We start from the raw sequence: 12194 nt of genomic DNA on the forward strand, positions 1-12194 counted from the left end.
ACATTCCATATTCAGTGTCTTATATTCCACATTTCATATCCTCGCACTCCCACAAACCACATTTCGTATTCCATACCCTGTACATTTTTCATATTCAATGTTAACTTGTCTCGTATTCTATGTTCTATATTCTGGATTTTATTCCTACATCCCACACCATCCAATAATTCCATTCTTTCCCATTAATGTAAGAATGTGAGAACAAAATGTCAAAAAAAAAAAAAAATCTAAATCAAATAATCCCCACAAAGTGTAAAATGTAGTTAATTTATGAGTACCTACGAGAATTTTTTTATCTCGCAATATGAACTCCGTAGCCCAGACGAAACTAATTGATAGGAACCTATCGACAACGACAATGACAACAACGAGAGATTCGAGCCAATAGCAAAAGAGAGTCATACACGATTCACGATTCAATTTACCAAATGAGAATAAACATCGATAAAGTACATTGGGTACACAGTTCATCCCTCGCTCGTCTTCGTTGGCCAATTTTATGACAGTAGGCAACTAAACGTAATCACCATCGATTCATCGACTTATCGTCTTTTTTACTGAACTTCGCTTTAAGAGGCACGTCGAGAAATCCGACTTGATGAATGCAAGGTTTAACTGAGAAATCCGCTGCGATTTAAAAGTTGTACATCTGTAAAATTAACTGATTGCCTTTTTTATGGTCACTGTATATAATCTGTATATAATCTACCAAAACACTATCAAAAAAAGTATTACTTTTGGTAGAGTCCTTAGAGTTTAATCGTGTCTCCTTTCACTCTTTTTTAATTCTTCGTCTATTAAAAGACAACGAAGCAAAATCGTCTGTAAGATTGATCGTCGAGAAGATCAGTGCATTAGTCGAAAAAAAAAAAAGACACCAACTTTCGATTTTTGCCTCGCTTCACGTTAATTGTCCATCACCTTTTTGACAATCGAGCCCCTCAATTGGTCAATTTGTCACGATCGTTTCGAATCGAACGTTCACGTTTTCAGATTTTTGCTCTATTCAGAATAAGTAAGACTTTCAGATGGTTCGCTTCTGTTAGATAGTTTGACTCGTTAAATGAAACTGATTGCCAATTGAGGGCCAGTTTCGCACGCGATACGATTAATTGTACTTCCGTTACGTGTAGATTAAGAAACATAGTGCACGTCTAATACGAGATACAAGATGCCCTGTGAGAATATTCCTAACGCGCGAGATGCATCCATTATATCGTGCACGACGATTGTGGATAAATCTGAGCCACTAAACAACGTTTCGTAGATCTTTATCGACGAAGGTTTGAAAAATATTTCTGGAGGTACGTAATATTTTTATTCGAGATCGGTGGAAAATTTGTGAGCATCTTCAGCTGGAATCTGAAGTTTTTATAAATCTTTAGACGCTAAGAATTCTTCAAGCTCGAGAAGGAAATTCTTTTCTTTTTATTTTTTGTAATATCACGAGCTTCATAGTGAAGTTCTGAAAGTTCTTTAGAATAAAAGCAATGCAAGGGAAAAAACTCAAGCTTCAATCCATTGAAATTGAGTACATTAAATTATGTTTAGAGTATGATTCGATGAAATTCTTTAATTCGAAATATTACATACCATCAGAATAAATAGATATAAGAGTCTTGTCTTTTTGTTATACACATATGGCACATATATAATACGTATGATACACTAGTAACAATTAGATGCAGGCTTACCGATGCATCGCACGTCTTTTTATACCTTCTCACCTCAAATTACAGCGCGACCTGCTGTCAAATATCAGCCATCTTGCGCCTTATATGTCGACCAATTTCATTAAAGGGAATATTTTATAATTTTAAGTAATATTACTTATCTGTAAAAAGCATCCTGTGCCACAGGTTGTTCCAAATAAATCTGTCAATAAATTAAATATTATTCATCGGTAGACGATCTAATGGCATCATGTTTCTTGACCTTGTAGCCACCATTAGTTCCCAATAAACTGTGAATATTTGTGCAAATTCATGTCGCATTACAAATTTAATTCAAAAAAAAAAAAAAAAAAAAAAAAAAAAAAACGGAACCTAAGTAATAAATTGTTTTATTTACTAAATATTGCAACAAATAATTAATGTCGGATGCTTTATATACTTTTGAATGTCACGTGCAATCTGTGTAGGTTGAAATTCCCCGTAAATGGATAAAAATTCACAGTCTACCGATAAATGTTAATAAAACTGGAAAACGAGTGTCTATCCACCGCTAGTTATTACTAACAAATGGTGGATAGACATTCGTTGTTTGGAGAGAGGTCAGAATTTGTGAACGTGTTGTTTGGAGAGAGATCAGAATTTATGAACGTGATGTTTGGAGAGAGTTCAGAATTTGTGAACGTGTTGTTTGGAGAGAGATCAGAATTTGTGAACGTATTAAATTCAAATTCGCGTTTATGGTCCTCAGATTTAACACAAAATCACGAATCTAACTTTGGTTGAGATCACTTGCACCATTTGCAAGACTTAAATTCTTTTCTTTATATAAAGAATAGAAGGAAATTATTTGTTACGACTACTACAGCGCGATTTCTGAGAAAATTGGTAGAGTTTATTAAAAAAAACGCCACAAAATTCGGTTTAACCTTGACTAATCTCTCTATCATATTGAATCCATTGAGGGGAACAAGAGTTTCGAAAAAACTGGGTCAAAACTAAACCGTCCAGATGGAAAATAATCCTTAATGTTACTTCATTCACAATTCGTTTATTTCTTATACTTAACTCGAAGAGATTCTTGTATTATTATATATAAGGGCAGTATGAACACAAAAATACTTGAAAATCAAAATCAAATTATCTTAATAGATCACCATCGATCCAGAAATGTAAAATCGAAATATGAAATGTGGTGGTCGCGACAAATAATTTCCCGCAGACCACGTCAAATTTTTTTCCGCGACTTAGTTAGTTAATACAAGTTAGAAGAAAGGATCTTACGTTTTGAAGTTAGAATTTCTCAAGACGTTCCTCCACATCTGTTTCTCGATTTGGCGGTTCCATCACTGGAAATGGAGGACTGCTTACGGATGTTTGTCTGAAAATTTTTCAGAACACACAGGGAAAGGTAATAATTGCAAGAAATCGTCGAAAAATTGGGCTATTCAAACTATTTACTTGCGATTTGTTTGCTAATTGTGAGGACTCGACGTGAACTTCTGTTTGTTCTTGGAAATCTTTTCCACATTGCATTTTTTACAATCTTCTCTTCTGACAACGTCTTTCCGCTACTCGTTGTTTTCCAAGTTTTCTTTGATAGAAAAGGATTCTTGACAGGAAAGAAGAATCAGAAAATAATTCTTCGTTAGTTAGAAAATTTGTATAACAATGATCATTAACAATTTTCACGAAAAATATTTATGCTATATTAGAAATAAATTAGATAGACTTTTGAAATATTTTCGAAAAAAAATTTTGTTATCAGTAATATCATTTAAAAATTGTTTTAAAATTCATTATCAATTATTGAATTAAATTAATTAAAAATACTTTGATTCTTCTTCAATATAATTATACTTCTTATAATTAATACTTTAATATTAAATTTGGCATCATTTTAAAGAAAAGAATTCCACTTACATGAAAGCTGTACTGTCTCAGCATTGTTTTGACAAGAATCAGCGAGACGAGCTTAGATATCTTCGTGACAACTCGTTCCACTTCTTCGTCCGTAACGGTAACCGGAAGTTGACAATTATCAGCTTCGCTTGGCAGTGGTTCAACGCCATAATTTGTCAGCCAGGTGTGTTCTTGATCTCTGACAACGTGATTCTCTCGAGCGAATTCTTGTTCAGCATCCTCGAGATCAAATCGCGAAGATCTTTCGAAATGACCGGCTTTTCCGGAAATTTTAGCGGTTCGTTGCGTATCGCCGCTTGCACGCCAATTATATTTCCAACGCCATCCCAAGGGATTCTTCCACTCACCAAACAGTACAGTGTCACTTCGACGATATGTCGCATAACTGAAACACACGAAATTCGACGCAATTGTTTTCTCGATACTCTTAATTTCAATTTCTCTTTCATGTCATGTTTACCAATGTTTTCTCAACGTTCTCCGAGATTTTGGAATTTCAGAATTAGGATCGTTGGGATGTCTTTAGATTTAAAAAATTTTCGAAATATACATATTTCGTATTGGCATTGGAAATACATGGAACATTTTGTTTCTTGCAAGCACATGGTAAAGTCTTCGAAATGGCAAGCTTTCAACATTAAAGTTGTTCTGATGGATTCACATGGTAGATACTTGTTTTCTCGAGTAGGACTGAAGATTTATTTCAGAGAAACATGATGGAATCCGTCATCTTGGATCTGTAATAGAAAGAAAGAATTGTATGTTAGTGGGTTTTCATTCTTTTTTCATTCGAAAGAGATAGCTATAATATTCTATTCGGATATTCTAAAATTAGTTTAAAATTCTACGAAGACTTAGTATAGTCTATTATAAAATAAAATTCATATGCAATTTAAGAATTTTATTATTTACGATAAATGTAAATCATTATCTTTAAAGAAAATCTAGAAGAATCATATTCCTACCTTCAATAATTTGAGTTCGTAGTAAACTCGTCCCCCTAGCGGGTCCGAGTTTAACTAACCAAATTCAAACGCGCCAGAAAGACGCGCGTTTTCGTCAGCCGCCATATTGCCTACATTTTCAAATCAAACCGGCAACACATAATCCTTACGTTCCCGCGTCGATATAACAGCATCGTCTGTTCTTATTAACATCAACACGGTGCTTGAGGCACGTGGCAAGATATTCCGACAGAATAATAACAAACACATAGCCAAATATAAAATCAAACGTGTTCGCTTACCAATTGCGATACGCTTCGGTGTCGCGCACACTGTTTTCCTTTTATCCTTCTTTCCACTGGATCAACGAGACCAGTCCCTTCTTCTCTCTTTCTTCGATCAAAAAGGAAGCGAATCACGTTTAAAAAGCACGGTCGATCAATCGAAGTCTCTGTTCCAACGAAACATCAAACAAACAAAACACACGCGATTGCGGAGAAACTTCCAGTTAAAATATCAAAGTAACGTCAAAGAAACGTCGAAGTATCGGTTTTCATGGAGCGTAGCACGATTACGATCGAGTTGAGTTACGTTTCGTTTCGCGATTATTGGTAAACACGTTGTTTGCATCGACAATCACAACAACGAACGTTGCTCCGTCAATGGACGAGCCTCGACTGCTGCTCCAAAGCGAAAGTCGCTTTGCTCTACCCCCACTTCCGCGCGCTTCCCCCACCCTAAAGACACGCTGTTTAATATATACATATATAAGAGAAGCTTGAATTTGTTCAATCCCTTTGAACTTTGAAAAGATGATGAAAACTTGTACACTGATGAGCAACGTAGAATTTTATTTCCTTTTCATTTGTTCGATGTCTTGATTTCTTTGACAATTCATTGAAACCACACAGTTACGATAGTGCGAAAGTATTCGAAATTTTGTAAGACACTTTTTACGAATATTTTACGCGTGTTGATGCAGTACTTAAATTTTATTAGCACTGTTATATAATCTGTTGCAGTGGTTACGAAAAGTTTTGACAAGTCTTATTAGTAAGATAGAACACAAAGTCTAATAATAACATACTTTATTGAAAAATAAGAACATGTACTTTACTTTATACATTTACGTATATGCTTTTTGTTATTCTGTATTATAATATGTATAAATCAATCTTCTCAAGAATTGTAAAACAATCTCTTCCCAATCACTTATTATAGAGACTGATGTGACTGTCAAATAATATTCAAAAATTATTGAACTTACAAAAAGAATTCCATGTCATCGGAGAAGAAGAGTTTTTTTTTGTTTCTGGAAAGCTGCTTATTTATATAAAGCTTTCTCCATAGTTTCCATCGTCGAATTACGACACGATGATATCAAAGGAATTTCCACTTTTTTCTCCGGTACACGTTCCACCGGAATTATCTACTTATTGTTAGTTTATTTGCTCTCAATACCTTTATTCCTCTCGTTTTATTTCCTCCATCATGTTTCGCCGATTGGAGGAGTATCAGTTAATCTCGTCTAATATTAAACGTTTCCCTTTAACTTTCTCTTTCATTTATTTATAAAACAAAGATTCGCTATTTACTCCAAATAAAAATTTGGGAAGCAGTAATTATTATGAATAATTTATTTGGTATTTTCGTAATGGTATATTAAAATAAAATTTTTAAAAATCCTTTCGAAACAAAGAATAGAACAATCTTTCCTTTCTTACGTGCTGATTCAATAATTCCTTCGAAAATTTGTCTATTTCTTTTTATACGCGGTTGGATAGTCCGTGAGGAGACTACCAGTAGAAAGAATCGCTCCTGGTCCGCCTAAGATTCCACCCTTATTCGCCAGCCAACCATTTCCACCGAAAAATCCAGCTGGCTCCAGTCTGTCGGTATAGAATCCAGAGTCGGTCACACTCGTGACTTGTAGTAAATTGTTTGCGTTATTTAACTGCTTCCCTTTCGAAATTTCGTTGGGATTTCGAAATCCAAGATTGCTCAGTGCTTCCTTCAGCTGGGTAACACGGTTCTGGAGTGTTTGAGGATTGATTTGAAGATTCTGAGTCAGTGGCGCGAGAAACCAGGCGAGTAGGCTCGGTTTTGACGTGGTGCTAGTGTCGGACTGAAAATTAACGGAGGGTTGAAAAATTTGTTTATCGGAATGGCGTATTTGAAAATTACATCTTCACTGATTAAACAGTTTTTTTCTTTTTCTTTTTTTTTTTAACAGCTGACAAATTTACGAAATTTTGTGGAAATCAACGATACCTAATGTACGTTGATTTATTAAAATACACAAAACCGATTTTATATACATTACTATAGACTTGAATCTTCAGAGTGCTCAGATGACGATCTGTATCGATTAGAGCTCAAACGATTTTTTCCCGTGACAAATGAACCGTTCCTTATCGAATTCTCCACTACCTGAGCCAATTGAGAAATTGGGGAAGACACCTTCGTTTCATTTTTTATCGACTTCGCAGGATTCTCGATCTCAAGGTGAAGGCAAATCGTTGACATCGTTTGTCAATTCCACGCGTTTTAAGTCCATATTACTCGAATGACTAATCATTATCTTTGATACTTACATTTTGAGCTATCACTTGTTCGAAAACTGGTGTAACACTAGAACTTTCATTCGCGATGTTTTCTTCTTTCGGTGTATCTTGATCGATTTTATTGATCGAATCGTTGGATCGAAATGCAGGGTTCGCATACGTTCCGATAATCTGACAGAAAAGGACAGAAAAATAATTTGCACTAATATCAGCACTACAATACTTTGATTAGAATTATCTATTATCTTATATGATCGTAGAATTATAATTACTAAGTGTTACGAAAAGAGATTCACATTTTTAGCTGCTAATTTTTTTATAATATACAGAGCAACGTAGATTCACGTATTAGAAAGATTGGAGAAAGAAAAATTGAAATAAAGATCAAAATTAATTCGCCGGAAATTCAATAAGAATTTTGTCAAACACCTACTAAAAATTTTCAATTATTGCAAATATAAAATATTTGACATTTACCAATTTGATTCACAAATTCGAATGACGAAAAGTCCTGACGAAAATTCTTATGCTAATCGTTACGAGGACTTATTCTAGTATAAAATGAATATTGAACCCTTCGAAATGAAAAGTAATATTTTCATTTGTGCATAAGGAACTGATCAACGTGTCTTACCGCTAAAATCACGAGCAAGACGGACGACATCGTTTCGAAAATCGATTTCCTAGACAATTCCGAACCACCGTCGAGAAAGAACACGTTTGAGAGAGTTTAACAAAGTATCCACGAGAAGGAATAATTGAAATGCAACTGTGTGGAACGTTTCCGCAACCACGAGTCTGAATATATAACGCTTCTCGCAGATAGGACTCCACTTATCGAATGGTGGTACCCTCATACCTCCTAGATAACGCTGCTGTTACCAAATAATACAGTGTTTCACTTGTTCGAAACCTCGAGCCATCTTTTCCATTGCGTCTGAATCTGTTAGTCGACGTGAGTCAGCCTGTTTGTTGAAAATATTATTCTTCTTTCCTTGATCCTTGCTTTTGCCACATATAATTCTATTTTCTAGAAATGAAATTTTTCTTGTGTCTTCAATTTTCTTGTGCATTGTATCATATTTCTTGAATGCATTGTTACTTTGTGAAATTCATTTTACAGTTTTAAATCTGTTTATCAGTGACGTAATTTCTCATTTTAATTAATAATAACAATCTTATCTCTGTTCGCCTAATTAGTATTCTTGAGCGAACTGCTTACTCTTTTAAAACGTAAAAAGGTAAATAACACCTACGAAAGCACTGAAAATCTTCAACTTTAAAAGAATTTCTAAAGCCAGAAATTACAATTAACAATCAAGTTCTTAAAATTCTCAAAGAGGAAATTTCTAAAAAAGAGCACGTCGAAGAAAAGAAATAATTCTCTCCAGAAAAAAAAGGGATGAAGGAAATTTCCAAACGAAAAAGAAAAAAAAAGGTTCCCATCTTCCTTCAAATTATTTTAAAACCAATTTCTAATTTTCTACTCTGAAGGAAATTTCAAGGGCAGTTACCAAGACGAAAGATGCAGAAAATTCCTGTACTTTCGATTGATGGATTAAAAGCCTGGATTCCAAGTGGGATGTCAGGATCGTTAAACGGCTACTCGATGCAAAAAAAATAGAGATCGGGACACGTGTTGAGAACCAGTTGTCCTTTTTGCTATTGCGTTCAATAAATTCTACCGGGATCCATAACCCAATCGCCTTGAAGGTGCAGTCATCAAACAGGATTCGCTTGTTCTCGTCGTTTTTCTTCGCTCTTGCTTGAAATCGTTACAGCGACCTTGTCCAAGGTCGTAGCCTTCGATCGAACGAAAGTCTCCGTATTATTCTCACTTTCGCTTGGGCACGTTCCACACGATCTCGAGATAAATCGTTCGCCGTTTAGGAAGTGGAAGGAAAGAGAGAGGCGGAGGCTCGAAATTCGAAGGACGTCGAGGTAAAATAAATCATTGGAGATAAGTAGGCGCGTGGGACGTTGCATTGTCACTTGACGTTTTATCCTCTTGGAGATGTGTCTTTTTGGAAATTAATATTTCGTAAGATGATGTGGAATTAACTGACGACGGTTGGTCCTCTCGTGACGTCTTGCAATCATGTTTCGAATGACCTGTTTGTAGTAAAACAGTCGAAATTAAAATAAAAATTGAAGGCTCTGTGATCCTTGAATAACTACAACCTTTGCAACTGTAAACATTCATCTTTTTCACTAAGGAAATCCAATAATAAAATATTCCATACATTTCTGGTAACCGAGGACTAATTCTTAACCCGAAAGGTCACAGAAACTAAAACACAAAATAGTAAAATAATAAAGACAGTAAAATTGAAAAATGATGAATACACAATACTTTTAGTAATTAAAAATAACTCGCACGACTGTAGAAGATTCCAGAAAATTATACAAAATAAATAAAAGTAAATCTACAAAATATTTTCAGAAATCACAACCTGGAACTGTTGTACTCTTTCCTTTTTAATGTTGCTTTCTATATATAGTTCATAATGTGTTAAAATAAACCAAAAATCAAAAATTGGAGGCTCTATGATCCTTGAATAACTACAACCTTTACAACTGTGTAAACATTCATCTTTTTCACGGTTCAAAAATCCTAAGGAAATCCAATAATAAAATATTCCATACATTTCTGGTAACCGAGAACTAATCCTTATCCCGAAAGGTCACAGAAACTAAAACACAAAATAGTAAAATAATAAACAGTAAAATTAAAAAATGATGAATACACAATACTTTTAGTAATTAAAACTAACTCGCACGACTGTAGAAGATTCCAGAAAATTATACAAAATCAATAAAAGTAAATCTACAAAATATTTTCAGAAATCACAATCTGGAACTGTTGTACTCTTTCCTTTTTATATATAGTTCATAATGTGTAAAAAATAAAAGCTCGTGTCAATTAAATATGCAGTTTCTTTCTTACTAGCCATCCAAAGTATTTGTAATTTTTTCCATTTAAATCAAATCTAATTGTTCGACCGAAGATTGCCAAAAGCCAGCCAACGGTGGTTGTTGGCGCGGCGCGGAAAAACCGGGAACCAGAGGAGAACGATCGTCGACGTCGCCGCATAGCGGAAGAGCGAAACTCGGTTCACGGACACGCGACACGCATACCGATCGCAACTTAATTCAAGTGTCACGCGTCCGCGTCCACGTTCGCGAACGAGTCGGCGCTTCTCTCTCGTTCTTTTCTTCCCCGATTAACACTTCTGCCTTGCTCGGTTTACACACAGCCTGTAACGTATGCACGTGTGCGACTCTGGAACCGTTACCAGTCTTCTTTTAATTTCTTTCTTCTTTTTTTTTTTTTTTTGTCGTCGCCAGTCCCGCCAGTGACGACGGTCGGCAGCCGCGAACCTTGATCCATGCCGAGGAAAATCGAAGAACGAGCACTCGCCTGGACCGGTTCGATCCTCCAGTTGCCACTCGGTCACGCTCTGACTCAGATTCGCGTAATTTTTCAACGAACGAGACCGACCGGTATGAAGTCTCTCGTCGCAGTGGATTTTCCGTGATATATCATTTGGGGAATTTTTGGCAAAATATATATATATATATATATATATATATATATATATATATATCAGACTATATTCTTGTGACGTTGCTGGAAATATTATCGAAGCTGGAGAATAAATTCCTTTCGAGAGAAGAAGAAGCGTCTGAAGAGAGAGATTGAAAACTCGAAGAAGTAGCATGAAGGCTGTTTGCTGGTTTCTCGTGGTTCTCCTGGCTCGACAGGTGAGATCAAACGGATATTGCGGGAGTTTATTTTGTTAAAAAGTTCCTGGAGGAGGAAACAGTGTTTCGAGATTTTCTAGGAAAGGCAGAGATCTATGACTCGCTGTTCCAGATGATTAGTACTACACTTAAGCTATTGGCCAGGAGTTTGGAATTATCTTTCTAATTGTACCAAGTTGAACGCTCATCTCAGCTTTTGTTTCTTAGTTTTTTTTTTTTTTTTTTTTTTTTTTTTTTGAAGTTTGATCTCGATGCGTCAATGTCCATCCATTAAATTTTGCCCTGTCGTCGATTACATTTAAAGAAATTTACTATAAATCGCTGGGAAAGTACGAAATTTCATTGTCGCGACGTTAAACTCGTAGTCAAAATATCCGCGCGAACTTTCATTTAATTCAATCTCCTTGCGCGAACTTTCAATTTGGTGGTTTCAGCGAGCAAAATATACGTATGGAAAAAGGAAATCTTCGTCACAACAAAAATTATACTAACACAGTGATATCCGGGAATTCTTTGCACGTACATAAAGACGCGCTATAACACGTCTGATAAAATGTGCAATAACGATGACGTATACACGTGTATTAAAAACACGGATGTTTAACCTTTTAGGCTATTATAGTACGCCGTTATAGTGGATTTCGTCTACGTCATCTTTCCGAACAATACGCCGCTGAGTCTTCCTTTATAAACGACACGCCATTGTAACTTATTTTTCTCGTGTCGCGGAACGTTTGTTCGCTTCAATTTGCATTTTTTCGCATTGTATATTCTTGAAATGGAAACTGTAAAAGCACCGCAACTTATTCGGATCCCGATGCTAATATCATCGGGATTACAACCGCGTAGCTAAAAAGGTTAATTCCTCAAGTCTCGTTCGTTCCTCGTTTTTCAAATTTCGTTCCCTCGGATTGACACAATTTTAATTTTAATTTGGCGGCTTTTTTTTTTTCATCAATTTACTGTCTGCTTCCTTTCTTCCTAAAGTAACAAGAAGCTACGCGACTTTTCTTTCAGATTTCTCGTTTCAATGACAAAGTGAAATTTACCAAAATTAATAATCTACGATAAAAAAAAAATCGAAATAGTTAATTAAAAACTTGGCAAATTTGATCATGTATTATTTTCATACTTGTATCGCTTTTGTAGTAACTCGCTATATTGTGCGCCAATATTATTAATCACTCCCTACTAAAAAAAAAAAAAAAAAAAATTTACAAATTTGCGAATGTTCTGGTCAACGGTTAAAGGAAGTGAAGTAAGAAGAATCATGTGTTTGAACTTAAATTTAATTTGAAATTAGCAAAACCAGTCTTTTCTTATATTTT

General features: G+C 35.2%; 2 protein-coding genes across 2 annotated transcripts in view; one reads left to right on the top strand and one right to left on the bottom strand.

Annotated features, from left to right (window-relative positions):
- Positions 1 to 5610: 5610 nt before the first annotated feature.
- On the bottom strand, positions 5611 to 8350 carry LOC122528877. Its single transcript, XM_043654481.1, has 3 exons — positions 7736 to 8350; positions 7132 to 7272; positions 5611 to 6662 (listed from the first exon to the last, which is right to left on the bottom strand). The coding sequence occupies exons 1-3, from the start codon at positions 7763 to 7765 to the stop codon at positions 6294 to 6296; spliced, it is 540 nt and encodes a 179-aa protein (XP_043510416.1). The 5' UTR covers positions 7766 to 8350; the 3' UTR covers positions 5611 to 6293.
- Positions 8351 to 10271: 1921 nt separating this feature from the next.
- Positions 10272 to 12194, top strand: part of LOC122528876 (uncharacterized abhydrolase domain-containing protein DDB_G0269086) — a 5516-nt gene continuing 3593 nt past the window's right edge. The window contains exon 1 of the mRNA XM_043654480.1: positions 10272 to 10866. Coding sequence (XP_043510415.1) covers positions 10822 to 10866 — 45 coding nt within the window. The 5' untranslated portion in view covers positions 10272 to 10821. The remainder of the gene's footprint in view (positions 10867 to 12194) is intronic.

Source organism: Frieseomelitta varia, unplaced genomic scaffold (assembly GCF_011392965.1).
Source record: "Frieseomelitta varia isolate USP_RPSP 00005682 unplaced genomic scaffold, Fvar_1.2 scaffold_266, whole genome shotgun sequence".
NCBI lineage: Eukaryota > Metazoa > Arthropoda > Insecta > Hymenoptera > Apidae > Frieseomelitta > Frieseomelitta varia.

What these genes read in the sequence shown, in the direction of transcription:
- LOC122528877 (XM_043654481.1), bottom strand. Translation starts at nt 7,765, where the DNA reads ATGTCGTCCGTCTTGCTCGTGATTTTAGCG. An exon ending in TCTTGCTCGTGATTTTAGCG is followed by an intron (nt 7,273 to 7,735) that starts GTAAGACACGTT and finishes CTTTTCTGTCAG; the next exon opens with ATTATCGGAACGTATGCGAA. An exon ending in AACAAGTGATAGCTCAAAAT is followed by an intron (nt 6,663 to 7,131) that starts GTAAGTATCAAA and finishes GTTAATTTTCAG; the next exon opens with TCCGACACTAGCACCACGTC.